The sequence below is a fragment of the Carcharhinus amblyrhynchos genome, unplaced genomic scaffold (assembly GCF_965287045.1).
Source record: "Carcharhinus amblyrhynchos unplaced genomic scaffold, sCarAmb.v2.hapA scaffold_562, whole genome shotgun sequence".
Lineage (NCBI taxonomy): Eukaryota > Metazoa > Chordata > Chondrichthyes > Carcharhiniformes > Carcharhinidae > Carcharhinus > Carcharhinus amblyrhynchos.
This window is the reverse complement of record NW_027650302.1, coordinates 87,541-104,881: the sequence shown is the minus strand read 5'-3', so window position 1 is coordinate 104,881 and position 17,341 is coordinate 87,541. Positions and strand designations below refer to the sequence as shown.

General features: G+C 54.4%; 1 protein-coding gene across 4 annotated transcripts in view; it reads right to left on the bottom strand.

Annotated features, from left to right (window-relative positions):
- Positions 1 to 302: 302 nt before the first annotated feature.
- Positions 303 to 17,341, bottom strand: part of LOC145339599 (guanine nucleotide-binding protein G(I)/G(S)/G(T) subunit beta-2) — a 69,759-nt gene continuing 52,720 nt past the window's right edge. For all 4 annotated transcript variants that reach the window (XM_080184097.1, XM_080184095.1, XM_080184098.1 and 1 more), the window contains 8 exons: positions 16,680 to 16,718; positions 15,522 to 15,628; positions 13,315 to 13,378; positions 11,644 to 11,806; positions 8,908 to 8,974; positions 5,286 to 5,487; positions 3,552 to 3,768; positions 303 to 1,218 (listed from right to left, as the gene is read on the bottom strand). In XM_080184097.1, the coding sequence (XP_080040223.1) occupies positions 1,112 to 1,218; positions 3,552 to 3,768; positions 5,286 to 5,487; positions 8,908 to 8,974; positions 11,644 to 11,806; positions 13,315 to 13,378; positions 15,522 to 15,628; positions 16,680 to 16,718 (966 nt within the window). In that variant the 3' untranslated portion in view covers positions 303 to 1,111. The remainder of the gene's footprint in view (positions 1,219 to 3,551; positions 3,769 to 5,285; positions 5,488 to 8,907; positions 8,975 to 11,643; positions 11,807 to 13,314; positions 13,379 to 15,521; positions 15,629 to 16,679; positions 16,719 to 17,341) is intronic.

The window sequence follows — 17,341 nt, the reverse complement described above, 5'->3', positions numbered from 1 at the left end:
AGAGAGTGAGTGACCCAAGCTGGGAATCGAACCTTGGTCCCTGGTGCTGTGAGGCAGCAATGCTAACCCGCTGTTCCAGCGGTAGCACTGCTGCCCCACTGTGCTGAGTCTGCATGTTCTACCCCGTGTCTGAGTTGGGTTTCCTCCGGGTGCTCCGGTTTCCTCCCACAGTCCGAAAGACGTGTGGGTTAGATGGGTTGGCCGTGCTAAACTGCCCCCTTGATGTCCAAAGATGTGCAGGTTGGGTGGATTGGCCCTGAGTATGCGGAGGGGGGAACAAGTCGGGTAAACATAGCGGGGGGGGCGCGATGATGGGGATCGGGCCTGGGTGGGACTGTGGTCGGCGCAGGCTTGATGGGCCGAATGGCCTCCTTCCGCACGGTCGGGATTCTGTGGTTGTAACTGGGGCTACACTGGAAGGGCATCGTGGTCAGATACACCATGGAAAAAGAGAGAGAGAGAGAGAGACAGAGACAGTTATTCTTGTACACACATACACGCACGCAGACACAGACACACACACACGCACACAACCATAGCCAAGAATGAAGAAATATTTTCTGACCACACAGTTTACAGTGACGCTCAGAAACCTGGGTCAATTTAAGTCTTCCGTCTTTTCTTAAAAAAAAAACTGCAGTCCTTCCTTCCGATAAGGCCTCCCCCCACCCCACCCCTTCCTCAAGGAGCCTGCGGCAACTATAACTTTTTTCTCTTTTTGTTTTACGCGTGGTAACAAAAAAAAAAATTCATCCTCAACAGATCATATCCAAGAGGAGGTTGGTGGGGGCGGGGGAAGAGGGGGCGGAAGAGAGAGAAAGAGAGAGAGAGAGAGAGGAGGAGTGTGTGGGGAAGAGAAGGGTCAGGGGCTCATCTGTCCATCACAGGTATATTCTCCTCTCTTCCCACCACCAACCACCCCCCCCAAGTAATTTTATCTGCGGACGGAGTGGAGGAGGGGGGTGTGGTGGGGGGGCGCAGAGTGAGATAGATGGGTGAACAGGGAACGGTGGGGAGCGGGGAGGGTGGTTTATAAATCTAATAGTCAAAAGGTTTCTTTCTCTCTCCCTCCCTCCCTCCGTGAGTTAACCACCCACTTTCACAACACGGGTTAGTTCCAGATCTTCAAGAAGCTGTCCCAGGATCCTGTGGCCACTGCCATGCCATCATCAGTCACTCCCAAGCAGCTCACTCTGTTGTCATGGCCAGCTAACACCCCTGGAAAAGAGAGAGAGAGAGAGAGAGAGATGGGAAAGTCAAGATTAGTCCAGACCAAAGCAAAATTTATCGCGGACGTGGGAAGAAAGACGCTGGGAAATTTCCGCCGGGTTCGACAAGTCTCTGTGGAGAGAGAACGGAGCCAATGGTTCAAGTCCGGCCGACTGTCTCCCCAAATTTAATCTGGAGCCAACTCTCCTCCACAAAGTGACTGTTTTCAGCTCCCCGCATGTATAAAAGCACTCATTAAATATCGCGAGTGTGGGTAACACTCTCAGAATCACAGAATCCCTGAAGCGCAGGGGGAGGGCACTTGGCCCATCGGGCTTGCACCGATCACCATCCCACCCAGGCCCGATCCCCCGTAACCCCGTGCATTTACCCTCGCGAGTTCCCCTGAGACTAAAGGAGCAATTTAGCATGGCCAATCCCCCTAACTCGCACACTTTTGGGCAGCACAGTGGGTCAGCACGGCTGCCTCGCGGCGTCAGGGACCCGGGTTCCATTCCTGGCTTGGGTCACTGTTTGTGCGGCCTCTGCACGTTCTCCCCATGTCTGCGTGGGTTTCCTCCAGGTGCTCCGGTTGCCTCCCACATTCTGGTTAGGTTGCATTGACCCGAACAGGCGCCGGAGTGTGGCGACTAGGGGATTTTCACAGTACCTTCTTTACTGTAAGCCTACTTTATCTTTGGACACTAAGGGGCAATTTGGCATGGCCAATCCACCTAACCTGCACATCTTTGGATACTAAGGGACAACTTGGACACTAGGACTAGACGGCACAGCCTCAAGATAAATGGGGGCAGGGAGCAGTTTAGGACAGAGTTGAGGAGGAACTTCTTCACTCAAAGGGTGGTGAATCTCTGGAATTCTCTGCCCGTTGAAGTGGTGGAGGCTGCCTCGCTAAATATATTTAAGACGCGGGCAGATAGGTTTTTGATAGGCAAGGGGATTAAGGGTTATGGGGAGAAGGTGGGAAAGTGGAACTGAGCCACTTCAGATCAGCCATGATCTTGTTGAATGGCGGGGCAGGCTCGAGGGGCTAGATGGCCTACTCCTGCTCCTATTTCTTATGTTCTTATGTAACTTAGCATGGCCAATCCACCTAACCTGCACATCTTTGGACACTAAGGGACAATTTAGCATGGCCAATCCACCTAACCTGCACATCTTTGGACACTAAGGGACAATTTAGCATGGCCAATCCCCCTAACCTGCACGTCTTTGGACATTAAGGGGCGATTTAGCATGGCCAATCCAGCTAATCCACACATCTTTTGGACTGTGGGAGGAAACCGGAGCACCCAGAGGAGACCCGCGCAGACAAAGAGAGAACGTGCAAGCTCCACACAGACTGTGACCCAAGGCCGGGAATCGAACCCGGGTCCCTGGTGCTGAGAGGCAGCAGCGACAACCCACTGCGCTGCTCTGGATATAGAAGTGCGAGTTAACAATGGTGTGTGTGGGCACAGTCCCTGCTCCCAGGATTCGCGTCAATACTGAATATCGAAGTGGCCCAGTTCAAACACCTTGAAGGGGGAGTCAGTTCCTGTGGGGATTGTGTGGTTCCGGCCGTCACTTCGGTTTGCCAGAGTTCAGAGGAACTTGTGTTGCCGGCCCTGCCTCGGAGCCACTGACTGAACTGAGCCCTTTCAGCCCTGGCGACCCTGGACCTCACCCACCCACCCACACACACACACACGCACCTTCCCGGCACAGCAGGCGTGGAAGGAACATGTGGCATACCGGGACAAAGCCTGTGCAGGGCCCACTCTCCCTCTCCCCCTGCCCCCCCGGCAGGCCTCACTCACCGCCCCCCTCCCCCAAATACAGGCTTCACTCTCCCTCTCCTCGTACAGGCCTCACTCACCTCACCCTCCTCCCCCCCTCTCATACAGGCCTCAGTCTCCGTCTCCCCTCATAGGTCCCACTTGCCCCACCACCCCCCCTCTCACACAGGGCCCACCTGTCCCCTCTCCCCTCATAGAGGGCCCACTCGTCCCCTTCCTTCCCTCATACAGGTCCCATCTCCCACCCCACCCCCCCTTCATACAGGCCGCACTCTCCTCCCCCTCATACCGGCCTCATTCTAACCCCTTCCCCCATCATACAAGTTCCACTCCCCTCCTCCCCTCCCTCATACAGGCACCACTCTTCCCCCCCCCCCACCATATTGGCCTTGCTCACCACCCCCCCACCCATACAGGCCTCACTCACTCCCTCCCCCCCCCCTCATACAGGCCCTGCTAGGCCCCTTCCCCAATCACACAGGCCCCACTCCCCCTCCTCCCTCACACAGACCCCGCTCCCCTCTCCACCCAGGCCCCACTCACCAGCACGGTCGCCCTTCATGGAGTCCCAGATGTTGCAGTTGAAGTCATCGTATCCAGCCAGCAGGAGGCGGCCACTCTTGGAGAACGCCACGGAGGTGATGCCACAGATGATGTTGTCGTGGGAGTACATCATCAGCTCCTGGTCGGCCCGGAGGTCAAACAATCGGCACGTGGCGTCATCCGAGCCCGTGGCAAAGGCGTTACCGTTGGGAAAAAACTGGAGGGGGAGCGGAGGGAAGGAGAGGGGGAGATATCAGCACACAGCGTCTGTAACAGGGAGAACCCATTGCCTTCCCGGACTGAGCGATCCCACATCTCACACAGCACAGTGCCTGAGTCCCCAACAACACCTCCTAACAACCCCCCCCAACTCAGCATGGAGGCAGGGAGGAGGGGTGATGGAGAGAGAGTGGGAAGTTGGGGTGGGGGGGGGAGAAGAGTGGGAAGTTGGGGTGGGGGGGGGGGAGAGTGGGAAGTTGGGGGGGGAGAGTGGGAAGTTGGGGTGGGGGGGGGGGAGAGTGGGAAGTTGGGGGGGGAGAGTGGGAAGTTGGGGTGGGGGGGGAAAAGAGAAGCGGAGAGTGGGAGGGGGGAAAAGGAGAGAAGCGGAGAGGGCGGGGGAAGGAGAGAAGCGGAGGTTGGGGGGGGAAGAGGAGAGAAGTGGGGGGGAGAAAAGGAGAAAAGCGGAGTGGGGGGAGAAAAGGAGAGAAGCGGAGAGGGGGGAGAAAAGGAGAGAAGCGGAGAGGGGGGAGAAAAGGAGAGAAGCGGAGTGGGGGGAGAAAAGGAGAGAAGCGGAGAGGGGAGGGAGAGAGAAGCAGAGGGGGAGTGGGGAGAGAGAAGCGGGGGGGGGCGGTGGGGGGAGAGAGAGAGAGAAACGGAGAGGGGGGAGTAGGGAGTAAGCATTTCTCCATACTCAGATGATGTTCAGATTAGGCGGACTGGCTTCTTCCCTGCTGCTGTCAGACTTTTGAATGGACCTGCCTCGCATTAAGTTGATCTTTCTCTACACCCTAGCTAATACTGTAACACTACATTCTGCACCCGCTCCTTTCCTTCTCCATGAACGGTATGCCTTTGTCTTTATAGCACACAAGAAACAATACTTTTCACTGTGTCCCAATACGTGACAATAATAAATCAAATCAAATCCTTCTCTGCCCTGCATTATGGGGTGTCACCACCCACCCTCCTCCCCGACTCCAGCCCATCCCAACGATGATGTGGAGATACTGGCGTTGGACTGGGATGGGCACAGTGAGAAGTCTCACAACACCGGGTTAGAGTCCAACAGGTTTATTTGGTAGCACAAGCTTTCGGAGCGCTGCTCCTTCATCAGGTGAGCGGAGAGTTGGGTTCACAAACAGGGCATTTATAGACAGAGACACAACTGCAACACAATGATTGGAATGCGAGTCTTTACAGGTACAGACAGTGCGAGTGGAGAGAGGGTTAATCACAGGTTAAAGAGGGGTGAATTGTCCAATCATTATCTTGCAATTGTGTCTGTGTCGATATATGCCGTGTTTGTGAATCTCCGCTCACCTCAGGAAGGAGCGGCGCTCCGAAAGCTCGTGATTCCAAATAAACCTGTTGGACTGTAACCCGATTGTTGCGAGACTTCTTACTCAGCCCATCTCAACAGAGCCACCCCTCCGTGGATTCTCCCCGACCGACTACCCCCCCACCCCCACAGCCTCCCCGGGCTCGAAACGAAGCTCCGCCGCCCGTCCCACTTACGCAGACGGCGTTGATGTCCGACTCGTGGCCGGTGAAAGTCTGCCGGCACATGCTGTCGCGCACGTCCCACAGCTTGACGGAGGCGTCGCAGGCCCCCGACACGAAGGTCTTGAAGTCTGGGGAGAGGGAGAGGCTCATCACGTCTCCGCTGTGGCCTGTGAACGTGGTGGTCTGCTGCCCAGTCTCGATGTCCCACAGGGCACTGGCCAAGGATGGACGTGCGGGGTGGGGTAAGAGAGAGAGAGAGAGAGAGAAAAAAGAGCCCCATCAGAAAAGAGAAGCTGTGATTTCTTTTCACAATCTACACCTGAAGTAGGGAAAGGGTTAATGGATCTTGTACCTGAAGGGAAAGGGTTAATGGATTTTGATAGGAGAGGGGATTAAGGGTTATGGGGAGAGGGCGGGAAAGTGGAACTGAGCAGCGACAGATCAGCCATGATCTTATTGAATGGCGGGGCAGGCTCGAAGGGCTGGATGGCCTACTCCTGCTCCTATTTCTTATGTTCTTATAACCCTTCCTCATGGCTAATGTCCTTTAGCTTATACTGTTCCTGGCATTAATACAAGTTTTTTATTCATGTCTTACATACTTCAACTCTCATTTTTATAAAGACAGATAGTTAAATGTGGCTGTTATTTTGTAGACTTTGCAGATATTACCTATTTGTGTTAGTTGGACACATGGTAGTTTAGGATACCGGCTTTTGACAGCTGCTGATGGCAGATCGTGATACCGGCTTTGAACAGCAAGGGTCCTGCTGGGGCAGCCGCGATCGCACAACTAACTTCAAAGACAGGGACACCGGTACTGCTGCAGGGAGGGTTTTGAAACGTGACCGTGTGTCATGACTGCAGCTGCCAGCTGGACCGTGAATCGTGATTAAATCTGGGGCTGCATCATGACCAAGGAAGGAAGACCCGGAGTTCTGGCCGGAATGGGAAACTTGATTGACATGAAGACTCATGATGTGCAAATGCCCACCTTTGTTTGAGTTCTATGAGAAGTCTGATGGCCCTACTTCTCCCAAAATTCTGGAATAAACCCCAGAGTTTTGAAATAAAAACCACTGTATTTTGACTCTCTGATAGTCTGAAGTATTATTTTACCCACAACAATACCCATCGGAAACAGGAATTGCTAAATACTTTTCTGGGCACCGACCAGAGGTTCCTTACAATTTGGAAAGTCGCACGGAGAGAGAGAGACAGCTGGATATAGATACTTGCCACACAACTGCCTCTCAGTAGCAGGGGTGCGTTTGGGCTTGGATGTGGCTGATGGTGGCAAAACAGCAACGATCGCCCATCTCTGAAGTGTCAGTATGTTATAATAGAATTACAGAATCCCCACAGTGTGGAAGGGAGCCATTCAGCCCATCGAGTCTGCACAGACCACAATCCCACCCAGGTCCTATCCTCACACATTTTCCGTAGCTAAAGGACACTAAAGGGCAACTGAGCATGGTCAATCCAGCTAACCTAACACCTTGGGACACTAAGGGGCAATATATCATGGCCCATTCACCTAACTGGCACATCTTGGGACAATAAGGGGTAATTTAGCATGGCCAATCCACCTCACCTGCACATCTTTAGACACTAAGGGGCAATTTAGCATGGCCAATTCACCTAACCTGCACATCTTTGGACACTAAGGGGTAATTTAGCATGGCCAATCCACCTCACCTGCACATCTTTAGACACTAAGGGGCAATTTAGCATGGCCAATTCACCTAACCTGCACATCTTTGGACACTAAGGAACAATTTAGCATGGCCAATCCACCTAACCTGCACATCTTGGGACAGTGAGGGGCAATTTAGCATGGCCAATCCACCTAACCGGCACATCTTGGGACAATAAGGGGTAATTTAGCATGGCCAATCCACCTAACCTGCACATCTTGGGACACTGAGGGGCAATTTACCATGGCCAATCCACCTTACCTGCACAGCTTTGGACAGTGGGAGGAAACCAGAGCACCAGGAGGAAACCCACGCAGACACAGGAAGAATGTGCAGATTCCACACAGACAGTGATCCAAGCCGGGAACTGAACCTGAGTCCCTGGCACTGTGAAGCAGCAGTGCGAACCACTGTGCCACCTAGCCACCCAATGTACTGCAACTGTATTGCTCAGGCAATTGATTAGTGTTAATTAGTATCAAGTATCCTGAGCAGAGGTTGTAGAGATGGAAACAGGCCCTTCGGCCCAACGTATCCATGCCGCCCCCCCCCCCCCCCCTTTTTATTTAACCATTAACCTGGTCCCAATTGCCCGCGTTTGGCCCATATCCCTCTATGCCGATCTTACCCACATAACTGTAAATGCTTTTAGCGCTGCTGCTTCACAGTGCTAGGGACCAGGGTTCAATTCTCAGCTTGGATCACTGTCTGTGTGGAGTCTGCACAAATTTCCTCTGGTTTCCTCCCACAGTCTGAAAGACGAGCTGGTTAGGGTGCATTGGCCGTGCTAAATTCTCCCTCAGTGTCACCCAAACAGGCACCAAAATGTGGCGACTAGGGGATTTTCACAGTAACTTCATTGCAGTGTTAACGTAAGCCTTACTTGTGACACTGATGAATAAACTTTAAAAGCTTCAAGGTCCTGGTTGGTGGGTGCAGAAGATCCAAAGGCACTAGTGCGAAGATGCCCCCCCACCCAAAAGTTTGTCGGGCAACAATAGCCAATAGCTCACTCAGGTGACGCTCACACTGGGAGCTGGGCTGTGAACTCCACACTCCAGCCTCTTGGCTGTGGCAATGAGACAATCTACAAGTCTACAATTCAACCCTACCCCCTTCTCGGAGTGGGAACATCCCTCTCGTCAAAACAGTGGGGACATTTTTTGTCATCTTAAAAAAGGCGCCCGTGTCAGGTTAAGGCTTCCCGTGCAATTGCTTTGTCTATTCACCGCATAACCTTTCCCCTTCCTCAGGACGCGACTCCCAACAGCGACATGGTAGCACAGCAGTTAGCACTGCTGCCTCATGGCACCAGGGACCCGGGTTCGATTCCAGCCTCACTGTCTGTGTGCAGTTGGCACGTTCTCCCCGTGTCTGCGTGGGTTTCCTCTGGGTGCTCCAGTTTCCTCCCACAGTCCAAAGATGTGTAGGTTAGATGGATTGGCCATGCTAAATTGCCCCTTGTTGTCCAAAGATGTGTAGATTAGGTGGATTGGCCATACTAAATTGTCCCTTAGTGCCCAAAGATGTGTAGATTAGGTGGATTGGCCATGCTAAATTGCCCCTTAGTGCCCAAAGATGAGTAGGTTAAATGGATTGGCCATGCTAAATTGCCCCTTGTTGTCCAAAGATGTGCAGGTTAGGTGGATTGGCCATGCTAAATTGCCCCTCAGTGTCATGGGATTATGGGAATAGGGATTGTGGTTGGTACAGATTCGATGGGTTGAATGATCTCCTTCTGCACTGTAGGGATTCGATGAAATATTCAAGTTAGCCACACCAGCATCCCTTCCTCCCTCTCCCCGATCCTCTCCCAGAGCACCACCTCTGACACGCGACACTGATCAATTAAATGAACTATTCCCCCTTGCCCACTCACAACGGCGTCCGCGAGTGTGAAGAGCCCCACAACTCCCTCGAGCCGCTGAGGAACTCACCATGTCGTGTCACCGGAGCTGGTAACTATCTGGTTATCGTCTAGAAAGCGGCAGCAAGATAGGTAACCTACGGAACAAAACCCACAAACCGACCGTCATTGAGGGAGGGGGGGGGGGTAGTGACAAGTCAAAACAGCGCCCCGACCAACCACCCTGAGCAGAGGTGCCATCTCCGGACTGCCAGCACCAACGCTCGGACGGTGGAACTAGAGAAGGGTTGTGAACACAGCCCAGTCCATCACGCAAACCAGCCTCCCATCCGTTGACTCTGTTTACACTTCCCGCTGCCTCGGGGAAAAGCAGTCAGCATAATTAAGGATCCCACGTACCCCGGACATTCTCTATTCCACCTTCTTCCGTCGGGAAAAAGATACAAATGTCTGAGGTCACGTACCGACCGACTCAAGAACAGCTTCTTCCCTGCTGCTGTCAGACTTTCGAACGGACCTACCTCGCATTAATTTGATCTTTCTCTGCACCCTAGCTACAACTGTAACAGCTATAACATTCTGCACCCTCTCCTTTCCTTCTCTACGAACGGCATGCTTTGTCTGTATAGCGCGCAAGAAACAATACTTTTCACTCTATCCGATACATGTGACAATTATAAATCAAATGAGATTTGCCAGCCGGGCCAGTTTAACTGCTTTTCGGGACCTGTGAAGGGAGGGGAACCCCACACTCATTAGGGCAAGCACAAGGACAGCAAATTTCTAACCATCACAACCAGTCTCGCTGCAGGAGGTAAGCGGGGGACAGACTGCCGGCAAGTGGACTCAACTGGCCAGGTAGAAAGCCCCAAACCCCCAGACGGTGAAAAGGTTTGTATGTTTTTCTCGTGTCTTCCCGTGTCGCTCCGAGCAAGTAGCCACGCCATAAGCCCAACTGAGGATCTTGGTTAGTGTCGCCAATCGCCCCCAACTCTCTCGTTCTCTCCCTCCGAGCCCCCAACTCTCTCGCTCTCTCCCTCCGAGCCCCCAACTCTCTCGCTCTCTCCCTCCGAGCCCCCTGCCCTCGCTCTCTCCCTCCGAGCCCCCTGCCCTCGCTCTCTCCCTCCGAGCCCCTGCCCTCGCTCTCTCCCTCCGAGCCCCCTGCCCTCGCTCTCTCCCTCCGAGCCCCCTGCCCTCGCTCTCTCCCTCCGAGCCCCCTGCCCTCGCTCTCTCCCTCCGAGCCCCCTGCCCTCGCTCTCTCCCTCCGAGCCCCCTGCCCTCGCTCTCTCCCTCCGAGCCCCCTGCCCTCGCTCTCTCCCTCCGAGCCCCCTGCCCTCGCTCTCTCCCTCCGAGCCCCCTGCCCTCGCTCTCTCCCTCCGAGCCCCCTGCCCTCGCTCTCTCCCTCCGAGCCCCCTGCCCTCGCTCTCTCCCTCCGAGCCCCCTGCCCTCGCTCTCTCCCTCCGAGCCCCCTGCCCTCGCTCTCTCCCTCCGAGCCCCCTGCCCTCGCTCTCTCCCTCCGAGCCCCCTGCCCTCGCTCTCTCCCTCCGAGCCCCCTGCCCTCGCTCTCTCCCTCCGAGCCCCCTGCCCTCGCTCTCTCCCTCCGAGCCCCCTGCCCTCGCTCTCTCCCTCCGAGCCCCCTGCCCTCGCTCTCTCCCTCCGAGCCCCCTGCCCTCGCTCTCTCCCACCGAGCCCCCTGCCCTCGCTCTCTCCCTCCGAGCCCCCTGCCCTCGCTCTCTCCCTCCGAGCCCCCTGCCCTCGCTCTCTCCCTCCGAGCCCCCTGCCCTCGCTCTCTCCCTCCGAGCCCCCTGCCCTCGCTCTCTCCCTCCGAGCCCCTGCCCTCGCTCTCTCCCTCCGAGCCCCCTGCCCTCGCTCTCTCCCTCCGAGCCCCCTGCCCTCGCTCTCTCCCTCCGAGCCCCCTGCCCTCGCTCTCTCCCTCCGAGCCCCCTGCCCTCGCTCTCTCCCTCCGAGCCCCCTGCCCTCGCTCTCTCCCTCCGAGCCCCCTGCCCTCGCTCTCTCCCTCCGAGCCCCCTGCCCTCGCTCTCTCCCTCCGAGCCCCCTGCCCTCGCTCTCTCCCTCCGAGCCCCCTGCCCTCGCTCTCTCCCTCCGAGCCCCCTGCCCTCGCTCTCTCCCTCCGAGCCCCCTGCCCTCGCTCTCTCCCTCCGAGCCCCCTGCCCTCGCTCTCTCCCTCCGAGCCCCCTGCCCTCGCTCTCTCCCTCCGAGCCCCCTGCCCTCGCTCTCTCCCTCCGAGCCCCCTGCCCTCGCTCTCTCCCTCCGAGCCCCCTGCCCTCGCTCTCTCCCTCCGAGCCCCCTGCCCTCGCTCTCTCCCTCCGAGCCCCCTGCCCTCGCTCTCTCCCTCCGAGCCCCCTGCCCTCGCTCTCTCCCTCCGAGCCCCCTGCCCTCGCTCTCCCCCTCCAATCCCCCTGCTCTCCCCCTCCAATCCCCCTGCTCGCCCCCTGCTCTCCCCCTCCAATCCCCCTGCTCTCTCTCCGCTCTTTCTGTCCCCGACTGCACATAAGTTAGTAACCGACGGACTTAGCACGGAAGTGCACTAATCCGCAGATAAATGTTGGAGCGAATCGGCAGTCTGCTCCCCAATTTTATAAAGCTCGCAAATGATGGGAAAATGGTGGAGAACTGCCTCTCTTCAAAGGAGGTGGCAGAGTTTAGACCATTTTTAAGAGCTAGCTCCTTTGTTGCGGTCACTGTCTCAGTGTCCATCCCCCTCAGTCGCCCATTCAGACAGGGACAACTCTCGTGCACAGTAGCCCCCTCACCCTCCCCCCCCACCGAAGCGTGCCGAACCCACCTGTGTGTCCGGGGAGCTCCCTGCTCACTCGCACATTCCCCTCGCGAGTCTTTAGGCTGTAGATGGAACAGATGTTGTCCAGGCCTCCACAGGCCACGTAGTTCCCGGACGGGGCGTAGGCACAGGTCATTACCCAGGACGACCGGAGGGGAATGGCGTGAACCTGTCCGGGGTGGGGGCAGGGGGAAAGGAACGTGTGAACAAACAATCATCGGGAATTCAGCGTCTCGCCATCCAGCCGGCCCCGCGTGGCAAACACTCAGAGGCAGCGACCCCCGGCTCTGCGCCCACGTGCACGGATGTCGGGCTGGAGTTCTGGCACGATTATCTCTGCAGTCAAATAACCCGCCAATGCTCACTCCTGCACATCTCTGCACAGATCGGTGTGCACGTACACAGCACCCCCCCCAGGGCACAGGCACAAACACAGCCCCCCCAACTCCCGGGCACAGTACTCCGGGTGTGGCCTCACCAGCACCTGCAACATAAACCTCGCTGATTTTAAACTCCATCCCTCCAGCAACGAAGGACAGAATTGCATATCGGTCAACTCCACGTGGAAGGTGGAAAAGGCCAACGGCCGTTAAACAGGCGAGGCGCTGAGCGAAGTTACAGAGAAACAGCCATCACATTGTAGCATGGGATCTGCCTCACAAACAAACTGAGGGAAACATCCCACTGAGCCCCGCACATCCAGATAACGGTCTCATTGTGGGGCAAAGTTAGCCGAGGGCAACAACTGTCTCTTTATTTCAATTTACGCACCCCCCCGCCCCCCCCACCTCCCACAAGGGTCAAGAGGGCAGACACGCGTCTATCCTGGCTAATTCCTTCATTCCGTAGCCACTCAGTGTAGAACATGATTGGGAAATTTCGTCCAGCTGATTGCAAAGCTGCACGTAGAGGGTGGCACAGTTGGTTAGTGCTGCTGCCTCACGGCGTCAGGGACCTGCGTCAGGGTTCGATTCCCGGCTTGGGTCACTGTCTGTGTGGAGTCTGCACGTTCTCCCCACCCCGTATCTGCGTGGGTTTCCTCCGGGTGCCCCGGTTTCCTCCCACAGTCCGAAAAATGTGCAGGTTAAGTGGATTGGCCATGCTAAATTGCCCCTTCGTGTCCAGAGATGTGTAGGTTAGGTGGATTGGCCATGCTAAATTGTCCACTAGTGTCCAAAGATGTGCAGGTTAGGAGGATTGGCCATGCTAAATTGTCCCTTAATGTCCAAAGAAGCAGCAAGAAGTCTCACAACACCAGGTTAAAGTCCAACAGTGAACAACTCACCTGATGATGGAGCAGCACGCCAAAAGCTCGTGCTACCAAACAAACCTACCGGACTTTAACCTGGTGTTGAGGCTTCTCACTGTGCCTATCCCAATCCAATGCCGCTGTCTTCACATCTTGCCCAAAGATGCGCAGGTTAGGTGGATTGGCCATGCTAAATTGCCCCTTAGCGTCAGGGGGACTAGCTTGGGTAAATGTGTGGGGATAGGTCCTGGGTGGAATTGTGGTTGGTATAGACTCGATGGGCCGAATGGCCTTCTTCTGCACTGCAGGGATTCTAAAGTGACACAGCGAGATACGCCCCATAGCAGGACAGAGAACGGGACAAACAGACTGGAGTAAATCTACCCAAACAATTGAAGAAAAAGCTTGATGTAATCACTGACACCTACCTTATTTGTGGTGTAACTGTCCCAGATGATTAATTTACCATCCTGTGACGCACTGACTAACAGCCTGCCGGAGGAACCAGAGAAGTTAGCTCGATCGAGGGACAGCGAAAACACTCTTTAACCCCTACAGCTCCATCCCTCCTCCTCCCCAACCCCATCACACAGCACCAAGGTGAACTGAAACTTGCATCCATACACAGCATTTATATTGATAGAATCACAGCATCTACAGGACAGAAAGAGACCATTTGGCCCATCGAGCCTGCACTGACAGCAATCCCACCCAGATCCTATCCCTGTAACCCCATGCATCTACCATCCTAAACCCCCGACACTAAGGGGCAAGTTAGCATGGCCAATCCACCTAACCTGCACATCTTTGGACGGTGGGAGGAAACCGGCATTGACACGGTGGGTATCGTGCAGATTCCCCAGAGACAGTGACCCAAGCTGGGGATCGAACCTGGGTCCCTGGCGCTGTGAGGCAGCAGCATTAACCACCGTGCCACCCATAGTGTTCTCCACGGGAGATGAGAACAAGAAGGCCATTCGGCCCCTTGTGTCTTCTCAGCCATTTTGTTTTCATTCATTGGACATTGGGCGTGGCTGGCTGGGCCAGCATTTACTGTCCATCCCTAGTTGCCCCTTGGAGGGCAGTTGAGAGACAACTTTATAAGACCCTTGTCAGACCCCACTTGGAGTACTGTGTGCAGTTCTGGTCACCTCACTACAGGAAGGATGTGGAAGCTATTGAGGGGGCGCGGAGGAGATGTACAAGGATGTTGCCTGGATTGGGAGGCATGCCAATGAGGATAGGTTGAGGGAGCCAGGTCTCTTCTCCCTGGAGAGACGAAGGTTGAGAGGCGACCTGATAGAGGTGTATAAGATGTTGAGAGGAATAGAAAGGGCGGATTCTCGGAGCCCATTTCCCAGGGCTGAAATGGTCGCTATGAGAGGACAACAAGTTTAAGGTGCTGGGGAGCAGTACAGCGGAGACGTTCGGAGTACGTTTTTCACTCAGAGAGTGGTGAGTGAGTGGAATCGGCTGCCGGTGGTGGTGGAGTCGAACTCGCTGGGGTCTTTTAAAAGACTTCTGAATGAGTACATGGGTTTTAATGGGATTGGGAGTTACAGGTAGTTCTATGGCCTGGTAGGTATGGATATGATCGGCACAACTTGTGGGCCGAAGGGCCTGTTTGTGCTGTAGCTCTGGAGTCACATGTAGGCCAGACCGGGTAAGGATGGCAGATTTCCTTCCCTAAAGGAAACCAGATGGGTTTTTCCGACAATGGGTCATCAGTAGATTCTTAATTCTAGATTTTTTAAAATTAAATTCAAATCCCACCATCTGTTGGGGAGGGATTCGAACCCAGGTCCAGAATCTCTCTCTCTCTGCCTTAAGAATATTCCCAGACTCTGTTCCCACTGCCTTTCGAGGAACAAAGTTCCAGAGACTCATCACCCTCAGAGAAAACATTTCTCCCCATCTCTGTCTCAAATGGGCTCCCCCCCCATGCCTACACTATAGTTAAGAAAGCCCACCAACGCCTCCACTTTCTCAGAAGACTCAGGAAATTTGGCATGTCCGCTACGACTCGCACCAACTTTCAAAGGTGAACCACAGAAAGCATCCTTTCTGGTTGTATCACAGCTTGGTATGGGCTCCTGCTCTGCCCAAGACCGCAAGAAACTCCCATTCATTTGACTCTGTCTACACTTCCTGCTGCCTCATAATTAAGGACCCCACACACCCCGGGACACTCTCTCTTTCACCTTTATCCCGTCGGGAAAAAGATTTAAAAAGTCTGAGGTCACGTACCAACAGACTCAACAGCAGTGTCTTCCCTGCTGCTGTCAGACTTTGAATGGACCTACCTCGCATTGAGTTGATCTTTCTCTACACCCTAGCTATGACTGTAACATTACATTCTGCACCCTCTCCTTTCCTTCTTTATGAACAGTATGCTTTATCTGTATAGCACGCAAAAAAAATACTTTTCACTGTATCTCAATACGTGACAATGATAAATCAAACCAAATCGTTCTCCCTTATGTACTCTATGAACAGTATGCTTTGTCTGTATAGCACGCAAGAAACAACACTTTTCCCTGTATCCCAATACATGTGACAATAATAAATCAAATCAGATCGCAGTAAAAGGCGCCACACAAATGCAAGTTGCTGCTGTTGTAGATGGTGTACATACCTGGAGTCGGTTCCCCAGTGCATGGCGTAGATTTTGGCCAAGTGCCCCCTTAGCGTGCGTCTCGTACGCATCTGGATCCTTCCAACTGGATCGAGAGCAGCTGTAATCTGGAACGGACAAAGACAACCTGAGTGAAGACAGCAAAAACCCACTCCAGGACAGGCCGTCACTCTCAAATTCAGAGGGTGCGCGCTGTCACACATGCCATAAAAAAGAAAGCCCCACCAATGCCTCTACTTTCTCAGAAGACTAAGGAAATTTGGCATGTCAGCTGCAACTCTCACCAACTTTTACAGATGCACCATAGAAAGCATTCTTTCTGGTTGTATCACAGCTTGGTATGGGCTCCTGCTCTGCCCAAGACCGCAAGGAACTACAAAAGGTCCTCAATGTAGCCCAGTCCATCACGCAAACCAGCCTCCCATCCATCGACTCTGTCTACACTTCCCGCTGCCTCAGGAAAAGCAGCCGGCATAATCAAGGACCCCACGCACCCCGGACATTCTCTCTTCCACCTTCTTCCGTCGGGAAAAAGATAAAAGTCTGAGGTCACGTACCAACTGACCCAAGAACAGCTTCTTCTCTGCTGCCACCAGACTTTTGAATGGACCTACCTCACATTAAGTTGATCTTTCTCTACACCCTCGCTGTGACTGTAACACTACATTCTGCACCCTCTCCTTTCCTTCTGTACGAACAGTATGCTTTGTCTGTACAGCACACAATAAACAATACTTTTCACTGAATCCTAATACATGTGACAATAATAAATCAAATCAAGAGCAGCCTGATGCAGCCAGCATCAGACCAGCCCTCTGGGGAGTGGAAGGATCTTGACCTCTCTCCCGGGTCAGAGTGCGGAGGTCAAACTTTACAAAAGGCACTTTATGGATGGGTGCCAATCATGTGTTTTTTGCTAAGAATCGCCCTCCCTCCCCACCTCAATGGGTGCCTCAGCCAGCTATTCGACAGCAAAGGCATCGCAACGAAGTGCAAAGCGCGCTTGTGGACGGCTTCTAGTTGGAGCTCAAAACCCAAGCAGTTCTGACAAGTGCCCAGCAAGGCCAGCGACCCCGAGCGAGCGCAGAACCGAACCCCCACGCATCGGCCCGCCTCTACACGGCTCGATCTGCGAGCGGTCCCGACTACCGCACTCACCTGGGTCAGCGTGGAGTCCCCACATGCTTTTCTCGCGTCCTGTAGCAGAGAGAATGTCGCGGTTAATAGACACTCACGGCTGCAGCGCTCCCACCCCAACCCCTGCCCCCCCTATTCAGCAATAACTTTACCCCCCTCCTTCTAACCCTGTCCCGTCATCTTGGAATCCCTCCCACGTGATGTGGAGGTGCCGGTTTTGGACTAGGTTAGAGTATGGTGATGAAGGAGCAGCGCTCCAAAAGCTCGTGCTACCAAATGAAGCTGTTGGACTTTAACCTGGTGTTGTGAGGCTTCTTACTGTGCCCTCCCCCAGTAGATCTTATGAGGACCGGTTGAGGGAGCTGGGGCTTCTCTCTTTAGGGCGGAGGAGGATGAGAGGCAACTTCATAGAGGTTTATAAGATGATGAGGGGGGATAGATAGAGTGGACGTGCAGAGGCTATTTCCTCGGGTGGATGCAGCTGTTACTAGGGGGACATAACTATAAGGTTCATGGTGGGAGATAGAGGAGGGATGTCTGAGGTAGGTTTTTTACTCAGAGAATGGTTGGGGTGTGGAATAGACTGCCTGCTGTGATAGTGGAGTCGGACACTTTAGGAACTTTCAAGCGGTTATTGGATAGGCACATGGAGCACTCCAGAATGACAGGGAGTGGGAAAGCTT